Source organism: Musa acuminata, chromosome BXJ2-2, assembly GCF_036884655.1.
Source record: "Musa acuminata AAA Group cultivar baxijiao chromosome BXJ2-2, Cavendish_Baxijiao_AAA, whole genome shotgun sequence".
Taxonomy (NCBI): Eukaryota; Viridiplantae; Streptophyta; class Magnoliopsida; order Zingiberales; family Musaceae; genus Musa; species Musa acuminata.
In genome coordinates, this window is record NC_088339.1 from 20,329,476 (window position 1) to 20,347,500 (window position 18,025).

General features: G+C 35.3%; 2 protein-coding genes across 2 annotated transcripts; one reads left to right on the plus strand and one right to left on the minus strand.

Annotated features, from left to right (window-relative positions):
* Window positions 1-4,607: 4,607 nt before the first annotated feature.
* LOC135605270 (protein farnesyltransferase/geranylgeranyltransferase type-1 subunit alpha-like) lies at window positions 4,608-8,658 on the plus strand. The gene is made up of 5 exons (XM_065095153.1): window positions 4,608-4,885; window positions 5,991-6,100; window positions 6,323-6,443; window positions 6,730-6,825; window positions 8,021-8,658. The coding sequence occupies exons 1-5, from the start codon at window positions 4,649-4,651 to the stop codon at window positions 8,453-8,455; spliced, it is 999 nt and encodes a 332-aa protein (XP_064951225.1). The 5' UTR covers window positions 4,608-4,648; the 3' UTR covers window positions 8,456-8,658.
* Window positions 8,659-15,346: 6,688 nt separating this feature from the next.
* Window positions 15,347-17,913, minus strand: LOC135605271 (protein LURP-one-related 8-like). Its single transcript, XM_065095154.1, has 3 exons — window positions 17,547-17,913; window positions 15,769-16,005; window positions 15,347-15,701 (listed from the first exon to the last, which is right to left on the minus strand). Exons 1-3 carry the CDS (start codon window positions 17,868-17,870, stop codon window positions 15,573-15,575), a joined length of 690 nt encoding a protein of 229 aa, XP_064951226.1. The 5' UTR covers window positions 17,871-17,913; the 3' UTR covers window positions 15,347-15,572.
* Window positions 17,914-18,025: the final 112 nt, after the last annotated feature.

Here is an 18,025-nt window from a genome sequence, read left to right on the forward strand (position 1 = left end):
GACTCATGTGCCATGTAACAGAGGCGGTCAGGAGACTAATAGAAGGCGATTTGTCTTCGACAGTGGCTGTGTGATTATTTTTATTTTCTTTCTTTTTTCCTTTCTTTTGGCAAAATTATATATATATATATATATATATATATAAATGATTCTTACATTTATCTTTTAAATGTAAATTTAAATTTTATATTTTTATAAACTAAAAAATACAATTATCTTTGAATTGATTATTTAATAATATGAAGAGATAGACGAATATAACATTGATAGAGTAAAAAAAATCAAATGGTCAAAATTAAGAGTTTGAAGTTTGGAAATAGGAGAAAAACAGTTTTATTTTAAATAATTAGGTATAGTTTCGATAAATATATAATGTGAAATACTTAAATATGTTGTTATGATATGTGAAATAATTAGTATTAATGTTGTAAAGAAAAACAAAGAAACACAAAGAAAGGATTTTACTATAAATTATAAGTACATATTCAATATATTCTTAATTTACCTGTAGATAAATAATATCTTGTAGATAGCATGTAAAGTATCATTCGAAACTCAATTGTAATTAAAGAATATTAAAAATGTTATGGATTGTTTCTTATTTTATGAAGGATTATAATGAGATCTAAAGGTATTTTAGGTACTGTTCATATTTTTTTTATGAAGGATCTTATGAGGCTTAAATGATTTAAAGATTCATTACAGGAACATTAAGAATATTATAAATATTTTATACTACATATTTCAATATTTGAAATAATAGATAAGCATAAATTTTTTTTTCTTGGAAAAAAGAAAAAAGGTGTAGAAATTAAGAAGAGTAAATGTTTATTTTATTTAATTAGATCTAATTGCTGCCTATTGAAGCTTTATATTTTTTTTTTCTTTGTGTCATGTAATCAAATAAAACAGCAATTAATCAATTATTATGGTTCATTTAACTTGTAATAATTATATAGCAATTGAGTCCAATGTTTGGATCAATATTTGAGCTAGGAGATCTAACCTATAAATGGCCCTAATTCCTCATAATACAATATATTTTTTATATATTTATTTTCATTTTCATTATATTAATATATCATTAGTTTTATTTATAGCAAATAAAAATCATCCGGTGCAAATTACACCTGTTTTTGTGTGCAAATCAATATACACTTTGCCCACCTACTTCATCAATATCATGTCAATTTGCAGTACTGTCATGTGATGTTTGAATAGAACAAGAAAAGGAAAAAAAAAAGAAGAAGTGCTACAATTTTAATATACGTGTATATTTTAAATAAACTATTTTAATATTTATGCTTCTAATATTAAATTTAATATATATATATATATATATATATATATATATAATTGTACTCCAATTAGCTAATCATTATCTAACAAATAATTTAAACTCTAATTACCATCCATATAATTTTAATATAAATAACAAAATAACTATAAAGACATTCACGATTATCGGATGATTATCATCCCCAATAGTTGGATTTATCGATCATTTAGAATATATTTGATTTCGAAAATATCATCTTCTCATAAAAATAATTGATTAATTTGGAACATCAAGTTAGTGATATGACATGATCCAAACATTAATTACAACAAGTAAATATTTTCCTACTCAATCGCATAATACGACTACATCAATAATTATCGAGGGATGCTTTAGATATTTAAAGATCTTTTGATATGTGTTCCCGAGACAAATATATATGTATAATATTATTATTTAATGGAATATATATATATATATATATATATATTATGTTTGTAATGGCACATACATTATTTCCAATCTTTGAATTAATGTATTTGTAAAACCATCATCCTTTCTTTTAACACTAAATTTGTGATATATGAAGCTACGTGAAGGCATTAAAAGAGGTAAAAGAACAATCACGGAACACAAATGAAAAAGTATTTGGGGTTGGTGAGAGGATTCCTACATCACCATGCAATCAAAGAGGTGATTGGATTAATTATGACAGACATAATTACTATCAAAAAAATTTAAATATAATTATTCGTAACTAATTTAAGTCAAATATATAAATGTTAAATACATACAATATCCTTAATATTATATTTTTATAATAAATAAAAAATATTTATCTGAAGAAAACATTGATACAGAGATTAGATGATGAATCTATATGGCTAGCATTTACAAAATGAAAAGAATACTTTGGTTCTTCTGATTCATTAGCAAAGACATCAGAATTTGGTGGGATACGACTGACATAAATAACAAAAACCTTTGAAAATTAATTCACAATTATCATCGATAATAGCTCTTAGTTACCATGAAAACTCAATGGTAGCTATTTTAATTTGTTTTTAGGATGTATCTTTTTTTTTTTCTGGCAAAAAGAAAAAATAATTTAGTAAGATTTAGTGGTCTATAGAAAAAGGATTTAAGGAAGAAACAAAGCTTTGTAATCATGTTTAGTTTGAAAAGGATGTCTTCAAAGGGAGTTCAAACCTAAGTGGACACCCAACAAACGCTTGGAATGAATGCAACACTTGGTGATGTAAAGCTTTCACTCCCAACACTTTTTCTTCGGTGGAAAGCTCCAAAGGTGTTTGCCTGCCACATTAATAGATGTTGATTAGGTTACAAATCCCATCCATTAGCCACTGACATGATTGCAATGTTGAAGTCACATTGTAATTAATCCAAACCTATTTCAATTGTTTCTAGTAATCCTCGAATTAATTTTGAACATTGTAATAATAATCATGTTTTTTTCACATCAAATCAATGTGATCGATTTAGACGATGTTAGAATATCTATTAATGAGATAAAAGATGTATCGAATATATATATAAAAAAAAAAGAGTATCAGAGACATGTTTGAATTCGAATAAAAAATATTATTTGTAATAAAAATTATGTGCTTTTGACATCAAATTAATACGATCGATTTAGACAATGTTAAAAGTATCCATTAATAAGATAAAAAATGGATCGAATAGAAAAATTAGTGTATGACGTATGTTTGAATTCGAATAAAAAATAATAAAATCGTTCTTTTAAGACTATGATAATTTAGGGTTCGTAGACATCTCTCTAATTACATAAATAATAATTTTCTAATTGATCTTTTTGAAATTATAGATGAACTATACAAACCTCGTATAGTTCAAACCTCGTATCGTCGTATGTCATGATATTTTTTTTTTTGTGCGAGTAAGGTTATATGATAATTATTTCCAGATTATTGAGTTACCCTAAAAAAAAAAAAGTGACTACATTATTATTCTCTTTGGAATTACATGCAAGATTGAAATCAAATCATTTAGGGAACACATAAACAAACAAACACATCCCAAGGAGGAGATCGAGAGTATTACCAGCCGACATGATGGGCACTTTGCTCCAAAATCTGCACATCTCAAGCTCATCAGGAACAGTGATGGATGGAGCAAAAAACAGCAACTGTGATGGCAGATGTGTCCACATGCATCAGAAACAACATCCAGTAGAGATTCCTGCAACATGTCCACTATGATTGCAATATGAAGGTTTAAGTTACATTTGTGATGAGTTATTGTTTACTTGGGAAGTATCTTAGCTTCTAAAAGGTTCAAACTACTTCATAGATTAGCACATCCATTATAAGTATGGATTCACTTAAGAAAAAGTAGGAAGAGAAATCCTTGATGGATTAGAATTTCTTGCTCTAAATATTTCATGTATTTTTAATTTTCGATGAAGAAGTAAGATCCGAGGAAATACTTCCAATACTCTTTACATTTCTCTTTACTAGATTTAGAAATACTGAAAGAAAAGATATACGAGGAGATTTGTACTTGAGCTGAGATTGGTTCATATTATGAAAATTTTGATTTTTTTTCTATGGACATATGTAACAAATGTCAAGCCACTTTAATGATCTTCTAATATGTTTCTCAATTAATTTTATGATTATTAATGAGGCGAGACCAAAGAGATTGATAATAAAAAAAAAACACTATATCATGACAATGATTGCTTGCTAACATTCACATAGTTTTTTTTTATAGGAACGTAGAGTAGAGAATACAAAACTAGATTTCGAATCATAAGATGACCGTCAAATCAAATTTTTGATATGAAAGTCATTTTGATTTTGAATCCTTGTATACACCGAGAATTTTCTAATGACATGAACCTTTTTTTTTTTTTATGAGAGATGAATCGATGATATAATCTAAGTTATACTAAACCTATTGTGCTTTCTATTATAATAAAAGATGTTCGTAGTCGTGAGATCTCTCCGACACATCATTGGGCAAACTACTATTATCTGCCTATCAAATCACACAACATAAAATATATATTATTGGGATGATAAGTATATATAATTTTGATATCTGTCCAACGAGAAATATATTATCGTTACAAAGGCATATTTCCATTTCGATTTGGTGATGAGATGACCGACGACTTCGTCGGGTCGAATGGAGTGAGCCGGAATCGAACCGTGTTGCTTTAAGATTGGTGCTGCTAAGCAGGCCTTCCGAGCCGTGTATGGTCCACGACAAAAGCCCAACAATCGAAAGCCCAGCTCACTCGTCGCTTTCCTCCCTCCCCTTCTGGCCCGTCAAAACCCTAGGTGTAGGATCGATCGGTTCGGTTCCGAGGTTCGCTCCTCCTCGATGCCGTCCTCGGATGACGAAGTCGATCGTGTTCCTTTGAGTGCGCGGCCGGAGTGGTCGGACGTGAGGCCCGTCCCGCAGGACGATGGCCCCAACCCGGTCGCGCCCATCGCTTATCGCGATGACTTCCGGGAGACCATGGACTACTTCCGCGCCGTGTATCTCGCCGACGAACGGAGCCGCCGCGCCCTCGACCTCACCACCGAGGCCATCGGCATGAACCCTGGCAACTACACCGTGAGCTTTTGTTCTTTCCCCTCGTAATCTCAGTTGTCCTGAGATCGATAGATACTGGGGAAAAGTCTTCCGAAAGATGTATTTTTCTTGTTAAGAGGGAAAATCCAGAAGCTTTTGGTGGAAACCTTTATACAAGTTCATTTAGTTAAACAAAGGCCTTTCTTTTTTAGCAAGTAAGACGGTGGATGGATCTGCCGAACCGATCTTGAATCACATGCATCTCATTCTATTTACCGTTGATTTCTGAGAAAAGACTCACCATGTTATTTAGTGCCTTAGGTAGCTGCTTGAGCTGAAGTCTGAGTGATATTTCGTTTGCGGAGGCAGATTTAATGTGGTTCAGAGGCTCTAGTTTTGTGAAGAGATTTCCTCAAAAGTTCGTACATCAATTGTGGTGCAAAGATAGAAAAAGAAGCAACTGAACTTGTGTTCTTTTCTTTTGTGCAAGTAGGATCCGTTATAGCATCACCTTGGATAGCTTACCTAAAATTGGATTTAGTGTGGACAACTATCTGTTGATATGCAACTTACGGATCATTTTTTGTTAAATTGAGAATTATTGGTATTATTGGCTTCTTTGGTAATTCTGAATTTCTGATACTGCTGTTCATGCCATTAATTTGATTTTGCACCATGATCAAGGAAAATTGAGATCTAATTTCCTAATATGCTTATTCAGGCTTTAGTTATCTCCTATCTTCTTGTTTTTCTGGATTACACATCATCTAGACTTTCTTTTCATGCTAGAGGGCATTACTCAAATTCATTATATTGCATTTTTACGGATACAAACATAAAGTGAGACCTTTCCTAATGATCTGTGCGCTATATTACTGTATTATCCACAGAAGTTTGTTTCTGTAGCGTTAGCTGTTTATGCTTTAGGTCATGCATCCACTAAATTATGCAGTTAAGTACTTAAGTTACTATTTGTCATGTTTGTACATTACAGTCTGGGGCATATCTCACTTTTTAACATGTTTTTAACATGTTTCTTGGATATTAAGAACTATTTATTTTGCTGCCTTTATTTTGGTTTCTCTCTTTTTCTTCGCTGTTTATGCTGGATCTTCTTATTTGATATCAAATAAAACAATGCAAATAGGTCTGGCACTTCAGACGCGTTGTGCTCGAGTCATTAAATGCAGATTTACATGAGGAAAGGGATTTTCTAGACCGAATGACTATGCGCAACGCCAAAAATTACCAGATCTGGTGAGTGTTCACATCATAAGCCTATTATTCTGGTATCAAGAAAAACATTCATCCATCTTGATAGATTTAGTTTTTGGCACATATTCTCTTAATGTCTCATAAGATTTCACTTGGCTATATATATATTTTTAATTTTTACACTGTTCTAAAAAGAAGTAATGGCAGTTCATCTGGGAGAATTAGCTTGCAACTTGTATGCTAATGATTATATATGTCATGTAGGCACCACAGGCGGTGGCTTGCTGAGAAATTGGGCCCAGAGGTTGCAAATAAGGAACTTGAATTTTCTAAAAATATACTTGATCTAGATGCTAAAAATTATCATGCCTGGTCTCATAGGCAGGTAATTTAACTACTTTCTCTTCCCCTCTCTTTTTCTTGATGTACTTTTGAGTACTGGAATGTGTTGAATTTATACTATCTTAATTTACTCAACATCTAAATCAAAACCAAGTCGAAAGGCTGATCAAGGGGTCTCAAACCTAGAATATCCTGAATTGTGCTCACTGAGAATGTACTTTATTTTTGTACAAGCTGATTTGATCCTTCAAATGCAGGTGATGAAGGATGACCTCTGTCAATGTTTATCCAATACTAATGTTGGACCTTGTTATTCTCTTCCAATGCAGTGGGTGCTTCAGTCATTAGGTGGCTGGGAAAACGAGCTTGGCTACTGCTGCATGCTTCTTGAAGATGACATTTTCAACAATTCAGCATGGAATCAGGTTGACTGCTACAGGGTCCAGTTATTATACGTAGCTATTTTAGATCTGTTCAGCTATTGCTTTATGCCATACTTTTCTCTTGATCTTTATATTATTAATCTTGAGAATGGCTTAGTTGACATAACTATTTGCATTTCTTATAGAAATCATTAGATTTAAGCCAGTAAATTGAAATTTAGTGCCTTCTGTTTGTTAGAAAATTTCTTATCTTAAACATAGAATAGACTATTTGATAACATTATTTTGACATGCTTTAGTTTAGTGTTCGGGAGACATTCCTGTTACCTTATAAGTACCTAAGGTACTTATATTTTTCAATTCGTGCTGTATAAAACCTACTCCAAATAATGGGATCTTGTCGATTGAGCTGGTGTCCCTTAGTTTGACAAGTAGTCTTTCCTTCGTAAGTCTGATTGATGAAACCTGGTGATTTTGAAAGAGTAAAATGGAGATTCAAGCAGGAGATCACAACATTGAACTGTAAAATTTATGGACTACAACCACCATAAATCTCAAAATTTGTCAACTAATGAACTTGCATGACCATACTGCTAGCCTGAAAATTCTTTAGCTTGTAATTTGAGTTCTATGGTATGCACCATCTTCCTAAGATCATCACTTTATTATGGAACAGATTTGCACCTCAAAGAATCTAGTAAACCTAAAAACCAATTGGTATCGAGCCTTGGTCAGATAGGTAAAGCTTGGTTCTTACCCTTCTGATTAGTATTAAAACGTGGGACATGTGCATGTGAATCATGCTTGTTAGTTTGTGCGTGCTCTGGCACTGACCGACCTTTTTACCTTTTTTTTTGTGGTAGCAGTTTTTTTTTCCATTGATGTTAGAATCATTAAACAGCTTTAGTCTTTAGAAGGTTGTTTGCCTTTTGCCACGTATCACATATCATAAGGCACAAATTCTCATTTAACTCATTCATTATCCAATTGTACATTCTGTTGGCAAGTATTTTCCTGAAAGTGCTAATGCCCAGTGTTTTGCTCTTCATAGACTATCATGTTTCAGTTAATTAAGGTCCAAAATGCATAGGTAATTTACATAATTAGGGACTACTATGATTGTTTCTTTACTCTATGATTGTTTCCTCGAGTATATATATCCATATCTTAGAATGTGACTTCCCTTGTCATTTATAGAACAAATCCATGTTCCCTATTAACTGTTGATCTGCAACAGCGGTACTTTGTCATCACAAGATCTCCGCTACTGGGAGGCCTACAGGCCATGAGAGATTCTGAAGTAGGCTACACAACAGAAGCCATCTTAGCTAACCCGCTAAACGAGAGCCCTTGGAGATACCTTCGAGGACTGTACAAGGGCGACACCAGCCAGCTAATAAGCGACAACCGAGTATCTGAATTGTGCCTGAAGGTCCTGAAGACAAGCAACAGCTGCCAATTTGCATTAAGCCTGCTCCTGGATCTTCTTTGTTATGGTTTCCAACCATCCGAAGAACTCAGGGCAGTAGTCGAGGCTTTGAGAAACTCTGAACAGGACACAGTAAGCAGTAAGTTAGCCACTACGGTGTGCCTCATCTTGGAGATCACGGATCCAATGCGATCGAACTACTGGGCGTGGCGAAGGAATAATCTTCCTAGTCAAGTTTGTTAAACTTTCCTAGGGTCCAGGCTAACTTTCCACTCCTGTTTCATCAATCTGTGTGGTCCGTAAAGTCCAGGTGATGGATCAGCTATGGAGTCACTGCTCTTTGGATTTCGCCTCTCATACAGAGAGCCCGTCAGAAACATATTACTCTGTCACGTGATTAGTTGTATCTTTGTTGATCTAACATGGTTTTGTGCTACTTAGTTCAAGATGATGCAGGTCTATAGTCTGTATGCCGTTAATACATTACCGCCTTAACTCAATCCTCCAAAAAGACCAGAGCAAAAGACAGCAGCACCTCTTCTCTGTGTGTCATCCTTTTTGTGTCACGGTATAAATGGATTGATCGAGCTCCGGATTAAGTGGGTCCAATCGATTGTATTCCAGAAAACCCGACCCGTTATCATTATTCTTTATCAGTAAAATGATGATGGATATGTTTACCGTGAATCTGAGTCCAAATCCCAACTCCAAACTCATGCTAAATCGAATCGAGATGTCCGATGCAGTTTAAACGGATCAGGTAGTTTGGGATCCGACCCGCTGTGGGATGCTTCCTTCACTATTACCCGGATCCAAATCCGATGGACCTTTAGATCCGATCTCGCAGTCCCCGAACGCGAACCCACCCTCCGATATGTACCCGCAAAGCCTTCCCATGGCCATCTAGACCAGCTGTCCCCTCCGCCAATGTTACGGCGGAGCTCTCCCCCTCGCCTTCTGCCTCGCGTTTCTATTCTTTTCTTCAGCTTCGGATCATTGACCATCGCATCATTGTGGCAACCAGGAGGGAGCTTCGGATCATGATCCGACGTATGAATGTGTTGTGCGTGTGTGTGCGGGATGATCCTTGTTGCTCAGCATTAGCTCGGTCTTTGCTGGGATGAAGTGTTTTTTTTTTTGGATATGTATGCTTGCTTTGTTTAGATGGCCACTGAATTCAATGATTTACGCACTCATGGTTTCAGGAGGTTCAATCACTTTTTCCCAGTATTATATGTTTAATTTATGTGTATAGTGATGTTTAGACATTAAGGTTTCAGGTTCGGTGGCGATCAAGATGTAATTAGATGAATTATAAGAATGTCGGAAACAATTATCTCTTATAGAATTTAGCCTTGTAGTTTAGTTATTATATCTCTTAAAAAATGAAACTGTTTATTGTTTAAGTTTTAATTGCGACATTTCTTCAGAACCATGGATCCTAGAAAACATGACAATCTTGATTGACTTTGCTTCCTTTGTGAATGAATATATCTTATTATAAAAACGTAATGTTAATCTTGTTTGGAGTATATGGATCAACATCACACACAATGATTTATGACAGAGAGCAAGTTAATTAGTCTTGGTCTCTTTGACCAAGAAACTGAATCATTATTCTTAATTTTGGAGAAATTGAGAGACAGAGGTAAAGAGTTAAAGCCTCAACAGGCTAATCATCAACTACTATCACAAGGTGACACTTATACTCACGAAACAGCACAAGAAAGAAAAAGAAAGAAGACCCTGAGGACTGAAGAAGGTGAAATGATCCAAGCCCAATGACAGGGCGGCCTTTTTAGCTTTTGTCGTCATTTATGTTTTTTTTTAATACTCTTAAAGTACAAAATAGAAACAACATTTATGATTTGTTGTGTGTGTTTCTTGTCTATTTGTTCTTGAAAAGTTCATTTGACGATACGTCACCACCACCGATATCTGTTTTGTCCTTAGGATTATCAAGTTGATTTTTTACCTCTGTTCATCAAACTCTCTAATTCATTTGATCATACACATACTGAATCTTGTCCTTTCCTCAAGAGGAATGTTAGACACTATGTGTGCTATCTGTTCATTAGAATTCCAGAAGCAGAAAGTATCTGGAACTGAAATTTTGGAACATTATGTAAGCAATTTGAAGAACCAACAACTTGATCATGTTTGTTTCAGTTATTTATAAGTTTTTAATTATATACGAAAAAATGCTAACGATAAAAAAAATCTAAATACAACCTTATCAAGGAGTAGCCAACTCTGAACTGATGTTACAGTTAATCATCTCTATTTGGTGTTTCCTGTGCCAGATTCTTTTATACAATAGAAGCACCTAATCCTTATATCAACTTGGTGTTTCTGGGGCCAGTCACAATTTTGTGAATCAGTTCCATGAACTGAAGGTTTGTGTAATTACTTGTGACTCCATGCTTCAGAATATAGGGAAAGTTTCATGACCATAGGAATGATTCATGTACACCATTGATCAAATCCTAATCTTGATGGAAGATTAACCTTGTTGATGAAGCCTATAGTTTTAGAGAAACCTGGTCTGTGTAAGACTCAATCAACAAAAATGATTCCCTAGATTGAATCCAAGGCTTCGCCCAATCTCTGAAGATTTGGACGCATCCACAACAAGCCGTGATGTTCCAACTATTTGTGATCGGCTGTATGAATCTTCTCCTGCCATTGAGCTCATGGTTACACCCTGTAATGTACTGAAATTATAATAACAAACAAAGTTCTATTAAATTGTCTTGCCTTACCCAATGTTGTTTCATTTGCTGACCAAATTCTGCTATTGTTTTCACTGATACATTTTCATCCTCATCCATTTTTCATTTTTAAACACCCTTGGAGTCTCTTCTTTAATCTCCTTTTTGCCATATGATGTACATGGTCAAGCTTGATATAGTTCTGCTTGCAACTAATTCCAAACTGATACAGGTTTTGTCCATTTTGCATTCTTGATATGCTGTTTAATAAATTTGTGGAATGTTCAATTTTGAACATTTTTGTTCTACTTCATTGATAAATTAGTGTATCCTTTTTCCTATTGGTCTTCATGTCAGTCTTACAATTACCCTTAACTGCAATCTGTTGGACGTTATCTAATCATAATATCTTTTTGAAGTTTAGTGCATTTCTTTGTAAGAGAAAAACCTTATATGCTTAGAATTACATAACCCTTTTATATATTAAGGAGACATACATTGAATTTGCCAGTAACATTCACTTCCTCAAGAACCTGATGCAGTAGCCCTTTTCATACTGCACATGGTATAAGGTTTTTGTTTTTCCTGTATATTAGGGAAAGCTTCCTTTTCTAGAGATGTCATGAACATGTTAGAAAATAGATCACTATTCAAGGACTATCAGCTTTTCCTAGAGTCATCAGAATTGAATTACTCATGATACTGATCTGGGCCCTCTTTACATGAGCAGCTACTATGGCTTTGTTGCTTTTTGTTGTTTTTATTTAAAATCTAATATCTAAATGTGATTTAAGTGTCTCACATGATTATGTAGTTGCTGAGTCAAACTTACCAATCTATAATTTCTTGGTTTATATCATTTTCAGCAAACAGCAGGAGCAGAGCTGAGTGGAGCACCCCCAAGATATTTCTGTATGCTCCTATTTTTACTTTAATTCATCGCCATCACCTTTTCCCTTCTCTTCTGGTGCACAAATTTGGATCCACTCCTGATATTTTGTAGATTTCCTATTTTTGACATGATCTGTCTGATTTCTGTACATTGGAATATAAATTTATCAACAACACTGGACATGTGGGAACCTAGACCTTTGAAGATATAGTTGTCTCTTGGAACACCAAAAACACATTATTGACTAAAGCTATTGTACTTGATTTTCAGGAGCATTTGTTTATGATGAGATTCTCACCAGTACAAATTTACTATCTGAGGATTCTTTGGACTAATCTGGGGACTATTCCAGCATCCAGGATAGACTTTAAAGCAAGGAGAAAAGAACACAATTGGTGTTGGAGATGTTGGAGTCGTTGGCTGATGTTTGGACACAATGGAAAAACTGAGGTTGTAATATTCTAGCCTATTTTCTCTTGTTTTGGTGGTACAGAATCCATAGCGTTATCGCCAACTGGATCAGATGAAAATGGTGACATGATGATGATGGTGCAGTGGACATTCTTAAGCATATCCACCTCCTCACTTCTGTTCAAGGAACTGTCTACTTTATCAAACATAGACTTCATCTCATTGCTGAGTAGACTTTATGCAGTTGAATGCACAACGAGCACATTTTTTCAAAGAGAGAGAGAGAATCACATTCATGTACATCTCAGATTCCCTATTCAGCAGATTCAAGCTTTAATTGCTCATACCAGCCTGGTGGAAAGCTAGGGGAAGTGTAAGCTTTTACTTACTGATTCCTTTTTTATTCCTTTTATTCACCATTATAATGCCATTTATATTGATATTAGTAGTGGCAATTTTCCTTTTTAAAATCGAGCTGAAAAGTCATTCTCTTGATGATATTTGAGTGACAGCTTTGCCTTCCTGTCCTTTTATGAAATTTTAATGCAGAGGCCAGCTGGTAAGAATCTTCATGCAAAGTTGATGTCCATGTCCAAGCATCAAAATCATCGCTACAGAAGGTTAAGCTTCAGTCCATCTAATCTGTTAGTGAAGTCAGTGTTTCATGGTCTTTTCATATGACATTGTCATGATATTGAAAGTATTAGATTGGACTATTGCACTTTTTCTATTAAATTAATAAGTGACCATGACTCTTAAGGGTAAATCATCAAGGACAACTAAGTCTGGTATGCTTCAACTTTAGATTTCTCTTTTGAGCAGGTTTTCATCAATAAAGCCCTTTTGTCATGCTTGCTAGTCTCTGCTAACCAGTCAAAATAACCATGTCATTCTGTAGTGTAAAGAAAGTACAGTGTGACCTTATTTTAAGGGAAAAAGAGACTTAGCTTGTGACTTCAATCTGCAGGTCAGATGATGGGTGAAGCATGGATAATGTTTTTAACACAAGTGCTGTCCGATGAGGAGGAATCTGCTCCATGGTCCATCTAAACCTATTAGGCATCCTTTATATATTATATTTCTGAGGGACCAATGACCATTCTTGGAACCTTATTCTGCAGGGTCAACATTAAGTTATCATCCAAGCACTGTTGGCAGATATTTAAAGTCCAGCCGACCAAATGTGGCTCACTTCATGGCACATGAATGCAAGATCAAGTCAATGAAGTTAAGCTTCTTCTACACTCTGGTAAGTTGGTTGTCTTTAAGAATCCACTCAGTCATCATAACTTGACCTTTTAATTCTTCTACATTTCTTGGGAAATTGTAGCTACTAGCTTGGTCATCATGGTGGTCAAAGTTAGTTCAAGATCAACTTTTTGACTTGATATGGGAAAGGCTCCCTTCCTACCATCTCAAATAGTAACAGAGCATATAAAATTCAAGTACAAGGAGCCACTTTGAAGTAAGTTTCTCTGATCCACATTCTCTTCAGGATTATGATAATATAATTCACTTAAGTCATTGGATGTGCAAACTCTTCAGAACTCATCTCTCAATCTTCTCCATGTCACCATTAGAACAAAACACATGACTCTTAGCATGTTCTTTTATCATCTTAAAAAGAATTATTAAGAATATGTATCATGTGTCATCTAACGACTTAAACTTTTAGATGAAATTGACAATAACTTTTAGGATATATTCAGATCATTTTTAGGTTATATTAAAAAATAATTAATTCGAGTATGTGTCTTATATTGACTTAAACTTCTAGATGAAATGATAATGTTATTTTTTTAAAATAATTATATATATACTCTGTTATTTAAGTGAGTGACCACAAATTTTAATAGCTTGGGCTAGTATGTATTTTATCATCTCGTTGTTGGTTTAGATTTGATGTGTGCATGAAACTCAAATATATGGTATGGTGCAAGTCCAAGTGAAGAATGAATACTGTATGAATATTTTTAATTAATGATGAGAAAAGAAGGATAGATATATGATTCGAACTTATGGTACAATTTCAAGGATTTGATTGAGTTACTGCAAGTCCCAAAAGCTTAAGTTATCGGGAAAAGATTAATATAATGGATGAGAATTTGATTGCATCAAGTTGAGCTCTTGCAACACTGGATGAGTAACGTAGAAGCACAAGCAATACAACTGTAGAGACTGTAGGATGAACCTGACACATATGAGTTGCTGAAGCCCAAACATTCCACACGATCCAAATCAATCCATGCGAAAGCTGCAAAAAGGCTTTTGCTTCTCCTTCAGCAACTTCAATCGCCTTCACCCCTTTTTCTGTATCATTTGCATGGAGAAGTCTCTCCTTCTTCCTTTCACCCTTCCCGGTCTCAACTACTAGCATTTTGGAATCACTCTACTTCCAACCTCCAGCAAACTGTCGTGCTACCATGGATGAACCCTAAATCCTTTATCACATGTCTGTATGGAGCTGGCTAAGTTGTTCATCTTTATCTATGAAGTCTTTTGTCTAGTTATGTTTGTGCACCTAAGTTTACGCTTTTATAAAGTGAAGTTATAAGGAGATTGATCGTATTGCTAATGCAGAACCAGCTATGTCTGTGAACTGTGATTGATGATAATTAACACACATGGAAAATCAGGCAAAATGATGCATGTGTAGATTACATTTTGATTGATGACATTGAAGTATCCGCTTATGTCCCATTCAAAGAAAACTTTTTGGTTGATTGATTGACTCACCCATGGCATCTCAAAAGCACATGTACAGTATATTTGAATCAACAACTAACAACTAGTAAGCAAGGATTGTAAAAGAAAAAAAAGGGATTTGATTCTAGAAAGAAAACAATCCTTTTAAAATTTTATTCAATTTGTGGGATTTTGAGCAATTAGATCCAGTAACTTGATAAGTCTGACTTAAGCTAATAATATTAGCTTGCTTCGTGTACGCGTAAACCTTTCTTATGCCTAACCCAGATTTATTTGACATCCTCATCATGCTCAATACTTTGTTTATCCTGCTCTCATTTTCGACATCCGATTCAATAGGATAATTGATACATCATTGATAAAAAATATATAAATATGAGGTAATAATAATAGACTAATCTAACCCTGAGTACCTTCATAACTATCCTTTCATCAATACATATATATTTATATTTACAACAAATGAAGATAATTCCTTCTTGTATGAGCTGTTGCAATAATCATCTGTCTACGATACGATGTGTACAATCACTCTTGCTTATTATCTATCTCAAGCACATCTTCACATCCTCGTCTTCCTCATATACCATCATGTACAATCCAGGAATATCTAACTCTCTTCAATTCAATCAGTCCATGATCATCCCATGGAGTTTGTGATCATAATCATTGCCATTGCCAACGCCTGATCCATCCCAGGCTGCACCCTCAGAGTTAGAACATCCTTGTCAAGTAGCTTTTTTGCCATGGATCCATATTTCCTACTAACCTGTCAAAAGGAGACGAGGAAAGCTTAAGACTGTGATGGATCAAGATGTGGAGAGAACAGTTGGTACCTCGGCCACCAGTGTGTTTGCAGCAGACTGATAGATCTTGGAGCATTCCTTCTCGCGGGACCAGCTCATTCGATAACCTAATAATGGCTGGAATCCATCTTGGGTGAACATGGAGATGGTGCAGCTGTGGCTGCCCAAGTCCTTGGTTGCTTTGAACAGTGGGCTTTGCTCTCTCACCATGTCTTCAACATCTTTGTCACCCTTGTAAGCCTCCCAACTCTCCTTCAAGTTCAGAATCTGTCAAACCATGGATGATGATCAGATGCTTAGGTACCGTTAGGGATGTTAGGTGGTTTTTGGATTGGACCAAATTATATGGATGACGAAGAAATCAAGTATTGAAAGATTCTTCTATAAATGTCTTATGTAAACCAAGGCTTTGGTAAGGATGTATACTAGAAAAAGACTTTTAGTGCTTCTAGGATTTTCTTGTATGAGATTTATACCAAAGTTTGTACAAGGAAATTTTTGTTTAGATTTAGGTTAATAAACAAAAAAATTGATTCTTCTATGAATATCTTATGTATATTAAGACTCGGTAAGGACAACACGTATAAGAAAAAGACTTATAGTGCTATTAGGATTTTCTCGAGAGTATATGTTGAGAAAAAAATTCTTTACAATTTATAAAAGAAAGTGTACAAGGATATTTTAGTTTAGATTCTTCTTGTATAACAAAATAATAATAATTTTTCTTTGTAGACGTAGACATCTCATGTGTTTGCTATTTAAGGTTTGTGTTCCATTGTTGGTTCTATGGTTTAATATTGTTGCTTCGAGTGTTGAATGCGGAAACTGAACGAGGAGGTGTCGGTTTGAATCAGATACCAATGACTGCAGGAAGAAGAAGAAGAAGAAGAAGAAGAAGAAGAAGAAGAAGAAGAAGAAGAAGAAATGTTGATGTCTTGAAGAACAAACACGCATGCATGTTTGATCTTTCTTTTTGTGGTTTTTAAGGCTGTATATATTCTGAGTAAGATGGATATGCTTATCTTTCTACTGTATGAATTGATCTTTCTACTGTATGATTTGATGTGGGCATGAGGAGGTGGCATCAATAGAAGGGTAGATCAATGGGTTTGTCACTGTAAGATTGCTACTTCTCAGCTTGTCCATGTTTATGATGCTTGTCTTCATCATATGGACAGTGTAATCTTTCATTCTATACATGAGAGAGAGAGAGAGAGAGAGAGAGAGAGAGAGAGAGAGAGATTCTTGGATATGTCAACATTAAGGAAACAGTGGTCGTGTTCATGATGTGGGATAAAACATAAGTTTTCTAAAGTCCATGGAACCATCAGGTGAAAAATGGTGCACTCTAAAGGAGAAGACCGCTGTGTTTGTGAAAGCATTGATTGATGTCGCTGATGTTATGGATATCAAAAATTGGGAGTATGCATAAATCCTTTTTTGTGCTTCGCTCATTTTGTGAGTTTGGTCTTATTTCTCTATTTAATAGGTCTACAGAAGTTACGAGTGTGTTGTTGGTGTTCCTACACATTATTGAAGTATGCATCATAATTTTGATCATCAAAATGATTTGGTTTTTAGGAAGAAGAAGAAGAAGAAGAAGAAGAAGAAGAAGAAGAAGAAGAAGAAGAAGAAGAAGAACAATTTTGCCATGTATATATATTACTGAGATCGCCTACTGCTCTCATTTCATATCGTCAGATGAATCTCCCGATAAACCGACAACAGGCACTATTCAATCATGCACGGTCAGCTGATTTCAGTGGGGGAGAGAGAGAGAAAGAGAGAGAGAGAGAGAGAGGGGTGACCTTGCGACAGCGGCGGACGGTGAGGAGGACATGGCCGGCGCAGTCCATGAGCACAGCCTGCTGCCGCCAGTTGTGGGCGTAGTTGTCGACGCGGAAGACCATGCGGCCGTCGGCGTCGTCGTAAACGGTGTAGCCGTGGCTGTTGAAGAGCAGCGACTTGCACCACACAGTGAGCCGCACCGGCGCCGGCGAGCATAGCTCCGGGAAGAACGCCCCGCTTCTCCTCGTCGCCGCCCGTCTTCCACCATCACCCACCCGATCCTCCATCGCATTCTCCTCTTTCTTCTCCTTCTCGTTGTTGTTGCCTCCTTCGGTGGCCTCCATCAGCAGTCAATAATAGTAGTGGCGGACCTCGAACCAACCCCACCCCCACCCTTTTCTTATAACCTTTTCCTTGTAGTTGTAGTTGTAGTTGTCGTTGAGAGCATGCATGCCATTTCACTACTTTTTTTTACTTTCTTTCATATATATATATATAT